At 30.5% G+C, this 19616-nt stretch overlaps 1 protein-coding gene across 1 annotated transcript; it reads left to right on the top strand.

Moving 5' to 3' along the window:
* The first annotated feature begins 1769 nt into the window (after window positions 1-1769).
* LOC113518892 (venom serine protease inhibitor-like) lies at window positions 1770-11642 on the top strand. The gene is made up of 4 exons (XM_026903916.3): window positions 1770-1922; window positions 3870-4070; window positions 8804-8986; window positions 10878-11642. Coding segments are annotated over exons 1-4 (450 nt in total). The 5' UTR covers window positions 1770-1858; the 3' UTR covers window positions 10880-11642.
* The last annotated feature ends 7974 nt before the right edge of the window (window positions 11643-19616 follow it).

Genomic DNA, 19616 nt, shown 5'->3' with positions numbered 1-19616 from the left:
ACTGCGTTTGCCCGTACGGGGTCGCCGCTCAAGAACCTTTCTTCCCTATCGGTTATTGTTTCTTTGAGCTACTCGTATATGACCAACCCATTGCCACTTTAGCTTGCTTATCCTTAGGACTATATCGGTTATAGTTGGTTAGTTAATTAAAATTATTTTGTTTAATTCTTCTACTATTTGTATGTGTACGACTATCAACATTTGAAGATTGACTATCATTATTATATATTTATACATATTTTATATATTATACATCACCAAGTTCAGTAAAATGTATTTATTATTTTTCAGACAAGAATAAAGGATAACCACTTTGACTACGACGGAATTGCATTACATAAAAATAAGATTTAATACTATTGATACTTATTTTTACTTTTATCAAACGATAAAAAAAAAAAGGAAAACTGTCATAAGATATTTACGTTATTATAAAACGCGAAATTTTCTACAATGTTTAACAGACTTTGGCGGTTATTTTTAATTGTTTAAAATTTATATTTATTATTATTATTTTAGTCGAACATTCTTGATTAAAATACTCATATTCAATCAATTCGTTTATTATTACATTAAAAGATTATTTTTTCATTAAACGTGTTTACTCCCCCTTACGGACCGTACTAATTTTGTCAATATTAAAGTATTTCTTGGAACAAAATATTAAATATCGATTGATAACTAGATTCTGCGTATTGTTTCGTCCATAAAAATTACATAATATATATTATGTAATATATAACATTTATTAAAATATGTTTGCATTAGGTATATACCTACATATGTTATTTTTTAACTTTGTAAGTATTATGCATACTTTATTTTAAACACTTCTAGTTTTTATCCGGGACTTTATCCACATAAGCATACTATATTGATTGACAGAGATAAATAGTATCACTATGTCATATTCCATCACAAATACAATCTGTCCTTGTACCGTAAACTTCATGACGATTAGTTGAATCCCCATACGCCTGCACGCACACCTGCACGCACGCCTGCACATATGTATTCCAACTATGTATGGTAGACATCCTTAAAAAATTAACAAAGTAAAATAATTCAAAATTTACTTGACAATAAATATTAAGGCGCGAAAATGTAACAAAACAAACTTAATTTCACATTTATAATATTAGTAAAAGGGGGGGAAGGAATTGTTAGTAATGGAGTCTAATAGCCCCATTACTGGCAATATACCCTCTCAGGTTGACCTCCACGCGGTTCCCCCTGGAAACCATCAAGTTTAATTCTTGCCGAATTCATCATGGTGGGCCAACTAACCTGCATTCATTCTCACCTATCCTCACCACCTTCCACTGGTACCTCGTCGGTGTATACCAATAGCGCAGGCCAATACATTATCGCCCATTAAAAAAAAATTGTAAAAACATGCATAAGATACCAAGACAATATACACATATAGTACATATTTTATACATTGGTAAATATTAAAGTAAATAAATAGTGAGAACGTATGAAATACAAAAAAACAATAGCATAATTATGTTCAGTTTAACAAATTAATAAAACGATTAGTTTAACACTATTGTACAATGTTGATAATTACTCGGTAGCTGAGTAGTAACTTAAAAACAAAAGCAATTAACTAAATGGACGCTTATTATTATAGATGATTGTAAAAGATGCCACGCAATCATTTAATGGTGTATTTATATAAGGATATCAAATCAAGGAAAAATCCATTGAATTCGCACTTAAGAATCAAAGAGTCATTGTAAAGGAAAAAGGAAAATTAAACATTCATTTAATTCTAGACATTGAGTCAAAATTTGCGTGAAATTGTTCACAGTTCGTGTCTAACAGTCGACAAGTGCTGACGTCAATTAACATCATGTCGAAGTTTATTGTGTTTACATTGGTCTTCTCGTTTTGGATTTATTATATTCATAGTGAAGGTATAAATTAATGTGTTATTTATTTAATTCATATATTATATTAATTTTCCCATTTCTAATTAAGGAGGTTATAAGTACAGATTTAAGATCTCACGCTCTTATAAAAATGTCTTTAGTAGTTCTTATAAGAGTGATGTTAATGCCGGAAGGTAAACTACTACCGTAATAATCGTATACAATGACCAATGACCTACTACTATGAAGTTGAATACTGAGTTCTGACATATATCTTTATTATTCTTCATATATATGTATATCTATATGTAAACAGTTTTACACAAATCTATCTCATGATAAGCCTTATTATTTCCAACGCCACTGTATTAGATAGACTAGAAGAAATCTCTTTCAGAGAAATTCACTTTTGGTTACACTGTATCTAGTAATTATCTGCACTGCATTTTTAAATACAATAAATCATGTTTATTTTTATTTATTTTAATGTGTATGTAAGAATATGACAGAGGTAATCAAAAGTACAAAGGCGAGCTTAACTCTGATAGAGTTTTCTTCCAGCAAACCCAAATTGGAAAAGAGCATCAATGTCAGCGGATACAGCAGGGTACAATATTGTGACAATTTTTAAACAGACAATGTTCATGTTTGTCATTTTTATCAAATTAGCATTGTGTCATCGCATTTATTATAAATATTTATACATATTAATTCAAATATATTGACTGTTCAAAGTTTTGGAATCATCACTCATCTACTAATATTCAAACATTATTAAATTTAGTTTATTCCCTACAAGCTGTATCCCGTCTTCACCCTCATAAATTAATATATAAACTATCCTGTGTTAAGTTAGGATATATCGTATCCGTGTACCAAATTTCATTTAAATTCATGCAGTAGTTTTTGCATGAAGATGTAACCAACATCCATCCATAAATCCTTACAAAATTTCGCATTTATCATAATTAGTACGATATTAATAGGATCGTTGGTATCCTTTTTTGTAGTAGAGCAGCTTTGAAAAAAATTTGTGGGTAAAGCAAAAGGTTGATCGTATTCATAAGCTATATTGTCTCTGTTTTTTTGCCCAGATTGGTATGGTCACATGTAATGCTATTATAAGAAAAAAGAACTATTAGTTTTAATGAGCAGTACGATAAGTAGAAAATAGAATTTTTCAGTGTTACACTGTTTCTTAGACTATAAATATCTACTTTACTGAGATCAAGGACTCGCTGCTATTGTTTGACATCTATATATAGACACCAATTTGGTGTAATTACCTCATTAAATTTACATTTGCATGACATATCATTGTAATATGGAAACTAGTGTAAATAATAGTAGTAAAACTTGCTATGTTTCTGTTAGTCGTAAACTTGAATTATTAAACACATACAAGAAGCATCAAAATTCAGGATGACGGCAATCTACATGCAACATAGTCACATGGAAACAGAGTAACATGTTTCTGTATAAAATAAATATAAACAAAACTGGTTCTAAAACTAAAACTGTCTAAAACATTATCTCCTCACATCTTTTATGAAAACTGAGATACCGTTTAGACTACAAAGAGTTAAAATATAATACCTACATCTTTTTTTATTAAATATCTAATATTTGAGTGTGTAGCATTGTACATCCAATACATAGAAGAAAAAAAACATTTGAGGAATACGAACCTTAGGACTGATAAATTTCATATGCATAAGATTCGTACCATATCTAGAATATTTACTACAATTGTATAAGTTGGTGAACATGTTTGCATGTATATTGTAGTTTATGAATAAATAATTCACGTTTAAAAAGCTACACAGATTTGATCAACATTTTATAAATAGATAAACTATAATTTCTATTCCAATTCATGCATATAAAACCACTAGTTTTAGCTAGTTATTTTTACTTGACATATAATAATTTCAAATTTACCTTATACATGTGTATTCCGTACTTAACAACTCAAAACATGTACTTTTCAAGTGATCCAGGTTGTAAAACGTTCGGTATGCAAGCACAATGAGATGCAAGTGGAGTGTGCGCACTGCGGCCCGAAGAGATGCGATGACCTGGGATCCCCGGTCCCCTGCATTGGTGCGAATGGAATATGCCGACCGGAATGCGTGTGCATCGACGGTTATGTGCGAGACACTAATGGGACTTGCATACCGAAAGATGAATGCCGTAAGTTATTTAATAATGTAATTAAAATTAATTTACATTAAAAACTCTGATAAAATAGCAGATGCATTGAATATCAGTTATCTAGTATATGACATGAAAATATAAAATCCGACCGATATTAATATGGATATCTGACTAGCATAGGCGATACAGAAACAGGTAATGGACTTTTTGCGCCATCAATGTGTAGTAGAAACTAATATATCTATAAATATCGAAGAGGTATAGATATAACACATGTCTTGCCATTGCCAATAGTGAGAGTTCAATGCCATCACCAGTAGTAAGTAAGTTTGTCATTATACCCACTAATTCGTTAAATTAAATGGGCATGATGTCTGTACTATTTTACCTAGTAGGTACCACCAATACTACCATCAAACTTATTGACTTCTGACTTCTGGTCATAGAGGTAATTTCTTTCATATTATTTATATTCATTAGAAGAAAATTTTAGCTTACTAATACTATGATAGCCAACCGATTTCGTAAAGAGTTTTTATCTCGAATTCTTCTTCTGTATTTGTGTATAATCTTTTATTCCCTTGATCACCTCTTAAAATATTCTAAAGATGAAAAGAAATTATGAGGTGACATTATTATACATTCCTTCATCACTTGCAACTCAATCATTACAATGATAACTAAATAGATGAGTAATTGTTAGTAATAGAAACTATCTGTTCCGTTGCTATGTTGGTAGCCCTATCATGTCGACATCTACACATTGGAAGTCATCGTGGTCAATTTCTGATGAATTCATAACAAGCCAACTGATCTGAGTACGTCCTTACCTTTACCTTACCTTTTGCGTGATCACTGTTACACTTATAGCACAGGTAGGATTACAATTCTATTATGATCCTTTAAAAAAATATATCTAAATTATTTCTGTGGAGAGTTTTTTGTGTACTTTTTATTGTACTGTTAATTTAAATATCAGTATAGTTACTATTTAATTTTATTATTCATCATCTCGTACTATAAACGTATACATTAAGAGTTAGAGCTTAATAAAATGACCTCTCTCTCTCAAAGTCGACACGCTGCGGTAGTTTACTACGCAAATACGTATACTTTAATACATTGTATAGTTTCGGTCGCGAAATAGCCTTCAGGATATAATTTAATAGCAGAAGCTCTAAACTGCCGCTTTAGTGATTCGCAATAGAACCATAAAACGATTCACATTTACAATTCATCTATTTGACACTACTTGAGAAAATCTAAAATGGTCATGAATTGTTAATATATTAAAGTATTGTAATATGTATGTAAATCTGAACTATAAATTCTGGAACATTACCGCAGAATTGCGCATCTCTCTATATTCTACGAGTATAACAATTTTTGGGATTGTATTAGGAACCTTCATTTCAACATTATCAAAATAACAGTTATAGGGAGGGAGACTTTGTACAAAAGTCGATTGCTTGGGTACCTCTGTTCTATTCGTGTTTCTACCGTAAAGCAGCTGTGTTTGCATGGCTGTGTTTCAAGGGTGGGATATGGCGGAATTTAGAAACACAAATGGGACACATTCGTGTTTCTTTCACCATGAACTCTTCTTCCCCTCACTATCTGAAGGAGCGGTTTGAATTCTTGCATACCGTCAATTCTTTTAATCTTAGGCTGTGTTTCGATCATTGAAGGGTGAGATATGGTACGGCTGGTTTTAAAACAAAACTGAAGAACTATTATTTGAGCAAGTTGTCATCAATGTGTTTATATGTCTGGTTAATAACACTTTTCGTGAACAGTATTTATATATTTTTATGTATTTGTGTAGGCGTTTATGTCCATGTATGTATATGGCATATGTATATATGTATATATATATATATGTATATGTGTGTGTAGGTGTATGTATATAAATATAATAATGGGGGATAATATTTATATTATTATATGTATCACATCTCCCATATTTAGAAACAAAATTTTTCATCGTATGTTTATAATTACTCTGTTATGTCCATGGTATTATTTATATTTCTGTAATTATTTATATTTATAATAAGTTTACTATTGTAATCTTTTGGAGGAAACATAAAGAGTCTATATCTATCTGACGGTTACCACTTTCCATTAGGTGGGCTCAGCTTGTTTGCCATTCTAAATTAAATAAAAAAATAAAATAAAAAAAAACTTATAGAAAACGTATTCCATTAATCTATGCATTATATTAATTTCTTACTCGTATGAGAAATGGCCAAAAAATGAAATTGTCCTTACGGATAATTCTAGCTGCAAAGCACACTGATATGCAGCACAAGTTCAGGTAGATTGACGGCTCTGCCACAATACCGTCCTACTGAGCATTTTTTTTAAAGATTTAAGCATAGATAAACCCCCATCTAGCTCTGAATTTGTTTTCATTCCAAGACTCATAAAATCCACATCTGTTATTACTAAAGTGTTATGCCGTTTATGGATCCGCAAACTCTAGCTTTGATCACATTTTCAGTTTCCATCAGATTGATCCAGATCAACCTCGGAACTCTTTAATAGTAAAAAAGAGCTGTTTATTGAAATCCGTTATGTCCCGTTTCGTGAGAATTTTGAGAAATCCTTAAAGAAATTCGTCATAAAAGAATCTATTCAGTATCAGAAAGTCGGTTAGAATGTCTTATTATGAAAATAAATTAAAATATGTTGCCATAGATCTTTTTTTATAGCACAGCATAGTATAGTGGTATGGTATGGTCATATGACCTTAATATACCACCATACCAGGCTGAGCGAGTAACCGTCTCATTTACGGATTATTTATGGGTGGCAGCGCCCGCGTGACATCCCTGGTGTTACAGGCGTCCATTAGCTACAGCATTACTGTCAGACGAGCCGTATGCTTGTTTGCCACTATAGTAGCAAAGTACAAAGAACTACTTTCACACATTGTCATAGTAGTATAAAAACATATTATAATATGTTAACAAGAAAGAAAAAAGTGCCAAGTAAATGTCATTAGTAAGTTTGTATGTTCATTACTGATTTCTGAGATAAAGCGCTTTGATTTAGTTTAGGGTCCAGTCTCTCCGAGTGTTATATTGCCATATCTGTATTTACATTTATCGATATATAGTTTTTTTTTTTCGTATGGCTACTTATTTCCTGTAAAATTTGTGGAAATATTTTTTTATCTTGATACTTTAATGACTTAACTGATCATTATGAATTTATCATAGTAGCACCTATGTTAACGAAGGGCGTAGGCAACTTTTTATTTCTATCAAATATGTTCCGACCATGCAAATAAAATCACAACCTCAACACACTAGTGTATATAACATATTTAGATGAATCACAAATATGAATAGTTAAGGGACTATGAACTAACAGAGTAATTGTTTTAATCCTTACGTTTTTATAATTTTAATAGATCTAATGAAATGAATGGACTTTACAACACATTATTACTTTTTACTTTTCTATTATTATACCAATTCATCTGACCAAAGTTTTTTTTATACAACTTAGAATGGCAAACAAGCTGATGGCCCACCTGATGGAAAGTGGTAACCGTCACCTATAGACATGAGCAGTACCATGAACATAACAGAGTATACTGTTTCGTCCATGATACCCCCATGCTTTGCCATTCCTGAGAACTCAGATGTTATTCCTCTGTAAATTCACGCTATATCCCACCCTTCAAACCGAAACACTGCCCTGCAAACACAACTGCTTCACGGTAGAAATACGAATGGGACAGAGGTACCCAAGCAATCGACTTTTGTACAAAGTCTCTCTATGGTAAAATATATAATATTCCTTAAAAAATGAGCTATCAAATGCAAAATGAATTTTTCAAATCCCACTGATAATTTGGTAACTGGTAACGTGGTAATAAACTCTTCTTATGGGGAGAGTTCCATAAAAGGAAAATATTAAAGGACATAGTAGGCCATTAATAGATTATTATAATATTAATAAATCAATATTACATATAATACTAAAATACATGATATATAAAAACAATTGACAAATGACACCCAAGAATTTGTACGTTGCATGCTTATTGCATTTAATATTTTATTGTGAAACGAGGAAAACGTGTAAAGTACAGCTAAGACAAGTTATTACTCAAAGCAAGTATGTGAACATGTACTTTAAGGAAATCAATTTGTTGATGTTATAATTTACTTACCCGTTATGCAAATATCATAGGTAGATAGGTATAAATCTATATACGAATACGTATTCGTTATACTCGTATGTGAGTATATTGTTTCACTATTTCATTATGAAATCACAGTAGATACTTTCTTCAGAATGTATAGTTAATTAAAAAAAATTATACAGCATGAGACTTTGTACAAAAATCCTTTGCATGGGTACATCTATCCCACTCACATTTTTGTCATATAGCAGCTGTTTTTGCATGCTGGTTTTCAGTTTAAAGATTGGGATATGGCAGAGAAATCAAAGCGTACGAAAACATAACACTACACCGGTTAAGAATGACAACCCATAAGGAATACCATGAAATGGCAACCCTAATAATCTCTCATGAATATAATATGACGGTTACAGCTTTCCATCAGGTGTGCCGTTAGCTTGTTTCCCGCTCTAAGTTTAAAAAAAAATTTGTGTAGAACCGACGATTTTATATTAAATATTTTTTTTATTTCAATAATTATAACTATGTCTATAGACAAATGTCAATCCTGATAAAGAAGACAATCATCAGCGCATTATTGTCTCTTATTGAATGTATTTGTTGTCATCAGCTAGTTGCGGTGGTGATTTCAACGCGACGTCTGGTTGCGGAAACCATTGCGGCAACTCATGTTCTGACTACAAAGAAGTAAACAAGACGTGTCTCACCGGTTGCCGTTACAACAGCTGCGATTGTAAAGAGGGATACGTTTACAACGAGCATTTGAAGTTTTGTGTTTTACCAGTAGACTGCTGTGAGTATAAATATAACCTTTACAGTACTTATAATAAAAATTATTTTACTATATGAGTATTTTTGTATCAGCCGTTAACTCCTACGTTCACTGGCAAATAAGCAAAATTTTGGAGACAACCATTGGTTAATTGCTAGTAAATTTATCACAAACTCATTATTGGATTGGGTTTAACTTATCATAGTATTTATTACACATTAGCATATCATTAAAATTCGTTGTATGCCTTATTTCATACTCATATCCATTCACAAACAATTTCTTCGTCGTGTGTTTTGTTTTCGAAAATAGTAACAATTCTCTATCCGCCTTTTTATAAAAATACAATTCCGAAAATATCAGAAATATACAAATAAATGACGTACACAATTTTTATAATCAAGAATATTATTGGAGCTTAACATTTAGAGTTTATTAAAATTGTAATAACATTATTTATCACATAATAGCACATTATACTCGTACTATATTGTACATCGTATACATGTCAATATTATTATAAATAATTTAATTTCAATTTCATTGGAAATTCCATATCGCAAAACTGGTCAATTATTATCATCATTATCATCACCATATCAGCTATTATCTATCTACTGCTGAACATATATAGGTCATCCCAATAGACTGCTATAGGCAACAGTCCTGAGCCTGTCTTGCATCACTTTATCTAACGACCTCAAATGTCCAACATTTGAGGTCGTTTGTACTACACCGCATTTGTCAGTACAGAGTCGCCACTCCATAGTCTTTCTTTCCCATTGGTTGTCGGTGCTTCGAGCTATATCGCTAGCCCATTGTCACTTCAGTTTGCTTATCCTTCGAGATGTGTCGGTTACTTTGATATGAATAAAATCAGTTGATCAGAATGGCTATATGTATAAAAAAAAATATTTATACAAATATTTATTAAGTCATATTAAAATACATATATACTGTGACACCAGCAATGTAATGGCATACCATTACGTTGTAGGTGACACATGATACCTTTTGAGAACGAAAACAACGTAGATACATATTGCTGATTCAATGCATAAATATGTACCTAAGTAGTATTTACTTAGAGACAATAGGTCTCTCAGCACTCAAAAGAGTCACACAAACCTACCATTTAGATACAGAAAAAAATTCTAACTTCATTGTTTTATTGCTATATGTATTGTGTGTCTTTAATTTTATATACAATATGGCAAATAAGCTGACGGCCCATCTAATGGAAAGTGGTAATTTGAGAACAATTAACACGAGGGTATTAATAAGATCAATAGAGATCAAGACAATATTTTTTTTTAATGTTGTGTCTTTATATCTATATGTTTGTATCTATATAATTGTTCCGGAATCACGCAAAAACTATCCCACCAAATTGGACGTAGTTTTCACAGCTGTATTCCAACAAGTCTATTTCAAAATCTGCTATATAATTTATCTTGATGCGCCATCTAAAAGTAGAAGATTTTCTATTTCTAAAATCCATACATACAAAGTAACAGCCATAAGGCTAGTATTTTAAAAGACTAGAAGTCTCATTTTATACTAAGATTTTATTGCTAAAATTAATATTTTTAAGGTTATGTTTTAGTACCAGAGATGACAATTGTAAAAGATAGTTTTTTTAAAAGTTTCAGATATTAATTTTTATTAATAATTATAAATTCACTTCACATGAGAACATTACTAAACGAAATTTCATTAAACTTATTAAAAATATAAATAAATTGTCTAATAAGATACGCAACAATAATATGCTGAAATAAACTTTTCTATAGTCAAGCTCTAGTTGGACTACTAACAAACAATAATTGTATTTTTATATCGCATAAATTCTAAAAAAGCGTCTAAAAATTAAAATCTCACTCATTATTAACAGTATTGTTTTTTGTTGCAGAAAATTTACGGATGAGCTGCAAAATGGGATTGTTGAAAGTTTTCCGCGCTGAATAAAACGAGAGGAGAAAAGTGTAAGAAGAAAGTTTTGTTCGAAAGTATGTTAAAAGAACTTTTAAAGAGACAAATGATCGACGTCGCAGAAAATACATCGATAAATAATAAAATAAGTAATTCAGACTACTTATAAAATTATTTGTATTTTTGTTATCTTACTAATATAAAAAAAATGAAACTAAACGATGTCTGTACATGAGAAATATTTAAGAATAAGAAAAATTAATATGATTCTTGATAAGACCAATAGATGCCAAAACAATAACTTAAAAAAAAATATCTGTCTATACGTTTGATTCGGTATCACGAAAATGTACTGCACTTAATTGGATGAGGCTTTCACAGTAAAATTCCAGAAAGCTTTGTTAAAAATCTGTATATGTTTTATCTTAATACATCATCTAGAATTTGTTATTTTATTGGTTTTCCTACCTCTGAAATCCACGCATATGAATGGCGGACAGAAAGCTAGTACTTACTATTTATTGATGCTTAATTAATTCCTGGTCACTGTCTAATTGAAATCATAACTTAAAATATTAAACAGTATTTCATAACTCAAAAAACCAACATCAGAAGAAGATATGAAAAAATCTTGGATTTTTGACACAACACCATTAGAAACTAGCTCAAATTAAGCAAAGCTTATGAAATATTTTAACTCTAAGCCTGTAGTTGCAGAATCAACATAATAAATTTCTTTTCCCAACGTTATTTTTTACTACGTTCGTTATCCTGATTACCTCCAAACATTAACGCCAGTTAATAATTCCAATTTCGTGCTAATCAAGTGATTAATTGCGTAACAAATCAGTTTGCAGGCCGTTGACTAAATTAACGGAACTTGGAAAAAGTTCTTATTAAGTATAAGACAAACAATCGCACAAAGACCGGGCAAAGTCAATTATAGTTAGGGGAATAACATTTTTCCTAACCAATTATGTAGTTTCGAACTACAATTCGACAGCCCGTCAATTGCGGACGAAAAACCAGTAAGACAAATTAATCTGACGTTACGCATTCTTAGTAGACATATATATGTATTTCTATACATCTATATAAGCTCAGATTAGAAGCCCAATCTTGTTTAGGAGATAGTGGTAATGAATAATCGATAAAAAACTAATTTACACGACTTGTATAGTCGTGTAAATTAGTTTTTTATACAAAAATATTCTCGACTATTTATTTATTTTATTACGATAATAACAATTCAGGAATAAGATAATATTTTCCTAATTTATTAAAAAGTTTAAATTTTAGAGGAAAACTATGAAAAAAAAGTACATGATGTATTTTTTTTATACTTGAAAATTAATGGACACATTGTCTGTTCAGTTGACAATACTGTCAAAGTTGTATCGTATACAATTAGCTTTAAGATTGTAAACAATGAGAACACATCCTAATTGTCTATGTCAGTTGTCTATGTGATCTAGACTTGTTAATTTATCTAAGCAAAATACAAAAGGTTTTGGACCCAGGTAATTTTTCAAATTCTATCTACCTAATCTATTTTTACCCTACTTAGTCAATTTATACCTAAAAGAATTTTGAAATAATACAATATATCATTCATGTTGTCTTTATATAATACGTCTTTATATAATGATTCTGAAAAAAGTAGCAGTAAACAAGATAAAACCTGACAATTAAATAAAATAATTAATTGTTTAATCAATTATAAAAAAGGGAGAAAAGGTACTTAGAATAAGGCCGATAAAATCATTAATAATAATAACATTTTTAGTAATTAATTAAATAACTTATCAATTTAAATAGTTTAGGATATTATACAGAAGTCAAATATCTCATAATTTTTTTATATCGCAAAGATAGCAAACAAGCATACAGCCCGTCTGATGGTAAACAATTACTGCAATACTATGGATGTCTCGTATACGTTACCATTGGGCCATAACTTATAGTATCAAATTAACAATATTAATAAGCATATTCATAATCTCATAATTTGTTTACATATTTATTAAAGTGAATATTTTTAATTATTGAACGTTAAAATTTAACGACTTTTCCTTCTTCTTATTTAATAAAGCCGTCTGATCATAAAACAGTTTTAAAAGCTGCATCCACCTATAAAAAATTTTAGACATTAATTCCTGTATATACCTATGTAGAGAAAACAAAAAACAAAATTTCCACTTTTATGAATCGTTTGCACTACGAACTGAAAGTCGGAAAAAACTTAGTGAACCATAAAAACTTGGATGAAGTTAATAAAATAATCTTCGAATAGTGATGCGATGAATCGTTTTCGTCAAAATACTCGAACTGGAGAGAGGAAAATCCATTTGAGAAGCTCAAGTTTCAGAAAGCATTTAAACTTATATTTTTCACCGTCCGAACGGTTTCGAAGATTTTGTTGCTCTTTTAACAAATAGTACTATTCTTGGAGGACAAAATGTAACAAGAATTTCATTTATCGTAGTCGTTTTATAGAAGATACTCGTTAAAAAGTATTTATTAACAATTTGGCATAACAAAAATGTGTTTACCCACTTGATAAAAAGTGGCTACCGTTTTTTATAGATATTAATAATGATCACCACTAGAGACATCATGGAATACCCCGAAAAGTAAAAAAAAATGACGTAACTATAGCTGCCTAGAGATATAAAAGTAAGACAGAGATAACTTTAGAGTTCACGATTTTTGTACACCATTCTTGTAACGACCAGTTATTTTTCAAATAATGAGAAAGGACTTTTAGTTACGATTTTATCGGGACTGATTAAGTATCCAGTCGATTATTTTAATATAATATACGACAAACTTTTTTTAATTTTACGCTAATAGTCTCAACTGACGTCAATTTACTTTGTGAAAAAAAAAATATTTTATTACTTTAATGTTCATGTACTTTTTCATAGATTTTAGTAAGTAACTCGTTATCTATTTAATTGTTTTACTTATATTATCTCCAGTAAATAATAAAATCAACTAATCGATTAAATCTAATCACATCACTAAAACCAAGTGGGGCTCTCAATGAATTTCATAGCGGGCAGGTATTAAATCTCGTATATTCACAAGAAAACTTAAATAATACGAAGATTACTTTGAAATTTGATTCAAACTGACAACAGGGGAATATTAAAATATCAATTTTATGCTTTAACATCCAACGAAGTTTCCAGTCGCAGTCTTTACGTTGAAAGTTTGATAACTTTGAAAATTCTCGGGTTATTGTATTCAGGCGGAGTGGACTACAGAGGTGTCATTAGAAATTTCAAACAAGGGTTAATAATTAATTAAAACATTAAATGGTTATACATATTTTCTAAGTCATTAACGAGGCACGACGGGGACAGCGACGAAGAAAGATTTATGAAAACTAAAGAAACTATATATTTATCAAAAGCCATTTATCTGCGACTATTCACGTTGTCTCTAAGACATTACTTTAAGGGTCTATCTCTTAGCAGCTTTTGTAAATGCACATTGTATATTAATATTCTACATGAATGTTTTTATTTTGTACGCAATAATCTGTTGTTTTGTGATGTACCTATTTCCATTATGGAGTAAACAGAGAAGATCGGGGCAAGAAAACTTCATTCTTATACATATTTAACAAAGTAAAAGTAACTTTACAAGCTAATAAATATTCGTTTATGCTTGAACAATTTCTTAATAGAATTGCTATACTGATAGATGGATTTTTTTATAACTTGCTTTAAGATTTTACTATGCAAAAACTTTAAGTTTTAAAACGTCAGTATAAAGTATTTTATTAATTAATATATAATATAACTCAAAAGTGAGCCCCATTGATTGTAGGAATAATTATCGAAATCAATTCCAAATTTGCGAACATATTGAATAACATACAAAAAAATTTTGAACCTTTATAGTTTTATGTACTTGTATGACCTTTACCGCGAATTCACCGCACATAAAAAGAGGAAAGGTCAGTAAATAATTGAAGATTCACTATTTGCTTATTCATGTCTTAATTCATGGACGAACTTAGACTTAATCCTTAGATTTGAATAATATAACGCTTGTGGTTTTAATTCAAACTTGGTTAAAATTGACCCTCCCATAATTCCTAACCGCTTATATTACAAGAAGATGGAAGGTATCGTATCGTATATATATTATATATTGGGATATTTTGTTGCTATTTCACAATGTATCATTATCATCATAATATTCTCAAAAATGAAGACCTTACTTTACCAGAGGGAGACTTTGTACAAAAGTCGATTGCAGAGGTACCCACCTCTGTCCCATTCGTGTTTCTACCGTGAAGCAGTTGTGTTTGCATGACTGTGTTTCGGTTTGAAGGGTGGGATATGGCGTGAATTTACAGGGTACAGAGGAATAACACCTGAATCCTCAGGAATGGCAACGCATGGGGGGTATCATGGGCGAAACAGTATGTGTGTGTACTGTTATGTCCATGGTACTGCTCATGTCTATAGGCGACGGTTACCACTTTCTATCAGGTGGGCCGTCAGCTTGTTTGCCATTCTGTCGTATAAAAAAAAACCTTACTTCATTTTTGAGTATATTATGATGATGATCATAATGAATGATGTATAGAAATAATCTATAACGAATACAAAGAAGTAAAAGCGATTAAAAACAGAACTTAAAAACAGAGCAAGTTTCACCTAATATATAGGTATGTTATCTATTTAAAACAGCCGATGACTTTTTTATAGAATATACTAAACCCAAAATATTAGTGGTAGTATATCATCATCATCATTCCAGCCATTATCCGTTCACTTCTGGACATAAACCACCCCCATAGACTGCTATATAGAACGGTCCTGAGCCAACTACATTCACTACAATGCAATAAAAAGGAATAAACTCTTTTTTTGAAGGTTACTATCCCTATTGTTTTCTCCATGCCGTATACTCGTAGTACTTGTTTACGAAATTTTATAGTGACTTGTCACTCACTTAATACGTAACGAAATAACAAACAAACTCACTTTTACACTTATACTATTAGTAAAGATTTGCGTGAAACATTAAAACCCTCAGAAATTACAATGCATATGGATATTTAAATTACATTCAATGGACGTCATCGCCAGTTCGCCGCTTGACATCCACAAATCCTCTACGACCTATTGTTCTGAGCCTCTCCAAATTATGCTAGAATATGAATGCATTTCATGTGAATGAAAGGATATAGAACTTTTTATACGAAATATTTTTATTTAAAAATGTCAAACAACTTCAAAAAGAAGAATGTTTTCAATTCGATTATATTTTTTTATGTTTATTTCCTCATAGCTTCGTCAAGTGTAAACCGATTTGAGAAAATCTTTTTTATATAATAAAATATACTTACAAATAGGTCTTATAGAAATTTTATCATAATTGATTCAGCAGTTTAGTTTTAAAATCAAAATGAATAAAATTGCCACAATGCCACAATACAGTAACCGTTTTTTATCAGACTATATGATTCTTATATATATTCTTTATTGCACTTTAACAATACATACGACGATTAGTTTAACAACTTATTAGCAAGGGAGGACTTATCTCTGAAAGAGATCTCTTCCAGCCAACCCAGTGAAGTTAGAGAGAAAATAATTTAATTTGGGTAATCTTTGCCACTTTCGTAGTATAAAAAAAAATTAAAAATCTTTTTTTTATGATACTCAATCTTAACTTAGAACTCTTGGCAATTTCCTATAGGCCTACACTAAAATATCACATATCTAACTTCTAAACTGACGAAATTCTATACAAAAATTCAATTTCCATTTTACCCCCTTAGGGACTGAATTTTCATAATTCCGTTATCACATATGTTATAAAAAGATCTTATCTGCAAAATTTCAAGGTTCAAGATTCAGCGACCTTGACTGTGGCTCGGCTCGTATCTAAAAAAATAGTTCTCCAAATCAGTTAATAAATGACGGCATTATAAGTTAAAAAATATAAAAAAAATTCAATCGAAGTAAGACTATTCCTTTTTTAAAAGTCGGTTGTTAAAATCGTTTACATAAATTCACATAAGCAGGCTGGTAATAGTATACCAATACGTATCTCATACGTGGAGAGACTCATACTCAGACAGTATTCAGTATTATAGTATTTTTATTTAATTATTTTTAGTAATAGTCTTATAAATGTCGAAGTGAGTTTGTTTGTCTATTTGTTACCTCTTTGCACATTAACGGCTTACCAATCGTCTTGAAATTTACTATACACATAGTATTTTTTATGGAGAAGAACATCGGCTACTTTTTGTCCCGGATAATCAAATAGCCAGACGAAGACGGAAAATTACTAAAATAACTGTGAGTATGGATTGTTATTATATTTGACTATTCTTAAATAAATAAAATAAAAATATTTTTTATTCAAATAAACATAATTATAAGTATTTCTTAATTGTCTTTATTTTATGAATGTTCTGCCTAGTTCGAAATGCAATTTCAGCTGAGAAGGGACAAATTTAAATAAACAGCTACCTGCACAATTATATAAAGCTTAATAATACAAAGATATACGTTAATGTTTGATAAATTAACTATGTTTGATAAAGTTTGAATCATCAGCACAGTCAGCCGGTTTACGGGCCAAAGCCGATTCCAACTATAAATTGTAAGCTCAGTTCGTAAGCCCGAGTTGGTTCCTCTCACGTCATCGTTTTGTATAACTTTCCAAACGATTTTAACGTAACGTACTGTTAGTTAACAATTTTATGAACTCCGTATTAGTTTTTCGTTTTCGAAACGTAATTGCAATTAGTTAGCTTTGGAATTAAAAATATAAGTGAAATAGAAATTATTATTCTACCAGTATTTCTAGAAACAGTTTCTTTTTTATTTCTAAAAATATTCATACTTCATTATTCATTCATTCGTATCGTATTCATTCATTCATTCACACTCATAAAACTGAACATTTTTCTCAAAGAAACATGAATGAAAAAATGAGAAACCCAAAAATTTCGTACTATCTATCTATAGTACGAAATTTTTGGGTTTCTCATTTTTTACAATACAATCAATTGTTAAATTAGTATCTGCTTACTTCCCATTCTAGAATTAATCTTGACAACTTGTTTTTTTTTTCAATATCTATTGGTTTGGATAAAATGTTTTAATATTTGTATTAATATACTAAAACGGAAGAGATTATTTATCTATACTAATTCATGAAATTATCAGTGGATTTGAAAAATTCATTTTGCATTTGATAGCTCATTTTTTAAGGAATATTATATATTTTACCATAGAGAGACTTTGTACAAAAGTCGATAGCTTAACCACCTCTGTCCCATTCGTGTTTCAACCGTAAAGCAGTTGTGTTTACATAGCTGTGTTTCGGTTTGAAGGGTGGGATATGGCGTGAATTTACTGGGTACGGAGGAATAACACCTGAGTCCTCAGGAATGGCAACGCATGGGGGTATCATGGGCGAAACAGTATACTCTGTCATGTCCATGGTACTGCTCATGTCTATAGGCGACGGTTACCACTTTCCATCAGGTGAGCCGTCAGCTTGTTTGCCATTCTAAGTTGTATAAAAAAAAGATAGGGTATTTAATCCACATTAAAATACAACTGCCGGAATACCTCTAATATTTTATGTAATACATTTCTCGGCGTATTGTTATACTACTGTGAATGCTGATGTCTTAAAATAATTTAATTACAGTCTTCCAAGAATTTATTGATATGACGTAATTAAATAGACATACTATATACGTGTTATACCTATTAAGTATGTGAACTTTTTGCCTCTGTAATTTTAATTACTCGATTATATAAAACAAAACGACATACACGTACGTCGTACACGTATGCACACACATACTCCTAATGTGTATTCTGTGATATCCATTGTATTATTAATGTCTTTAGGCAACGTTGCCAGATTGGGTATTTTTTCGCAATTATGGGTAAAAACTAACGAATGAGGAAGTCCTGAAATGCGTGAACGAGAAAAGAACATTAATTAAAATAATAAAGAATAGAAGAGGCAAAATGCTGGGCCACCTTATACGACATGAAACACTAGGTGTTATGTTGTATAGGGAGGTCAAGGATATGGCTTGGGATAGAACTGGCTGGAATAAGATGCATGAATTAGTTGTATTGACAAGAGGAAACTCTTAAATGAAAAGAGAAGACATGGGTAAAAAAATTTTTGTTCACGAAATAATGTAAATATATATTTATATATATATATATATATATATATATATATATATATATATATATATATATATATATATATATTACTTTTTGAAAAATTATGACTTTATAAAATAAACAGAGGTATATAAGTAGATAAAATATATAAACGAAGGTAGCGAAACAGAATGGGATAGATAGGTAGAGAATAAAATAAATTAAAAGTAGCAAAGTTTTATATTTTTTCATCGTTCACTTTGTGCTATATGGCAACACGTAGTGAAAAACGACACATGTTTGTGATTAGCTAAAATTCCTAGAATTCGTATCGATTTGGTGAAAAAATATTTAACAATCAGGCAAAAATTTAAAATCATATCTGGCAGCCTTTTTTCTTAGTAACGGTCACTTACTTCATCACTTACCATCTGTTGTTACTTTATGTTGAGGTCAGTTTTTACATACTCCATAAAACTATACTTTTTTATGGAGTATGTATTGTAATGTCATCTTAGTGTTTCACGTGTAAATTGTAATACACC

Source organism: Galleria mellonella, unplaced genomic scaffold (assembly GCF_026898425.1).
Source record: "Galleria mellonella isolate WM207_F2 unplaced genomic scaffold, CSIRO_AGI_GalMel_v1 utg44, whole genome shotgun sequence".
Classification (NCBI taxonomy): Eukaryota; Metazoa; Arthropoda; class Insecta; order Lepidoptera; family Pyralidae; genus Galleria; species Galleria mellonella.
This window is presented reverse-complemented; position numbering and strand designations above follow the sequence as displayed.

What these genes read in the sequence shown, in the direction of transcription:
- LOC113518892 (XM_026903916.3), top strand. Translation starts at nt 1,859, where the DNA reads ATGTCGAAGTTTATTGTGTTTACATTGGTCTTCTCGTTTTGGATTTAT. An exon ending in TTATTATATTCATAGTGAAG is followed by an intron (nt 1,923 to 3,869) that starts GTATAAATTAAT and finishes GTACTTTTCAAG; the next exon opens with TGATCCAGGTTGTAAAACGT. An exon ending in CATACCGAAAGATGAATGCC is followed by an intron (nt 4,071 to 8,803) that starts GTAAGTTATTTA and finishes TGTTGTCATCAG; the next exon opens with CTAGTTGCGGTGGTGATTTC.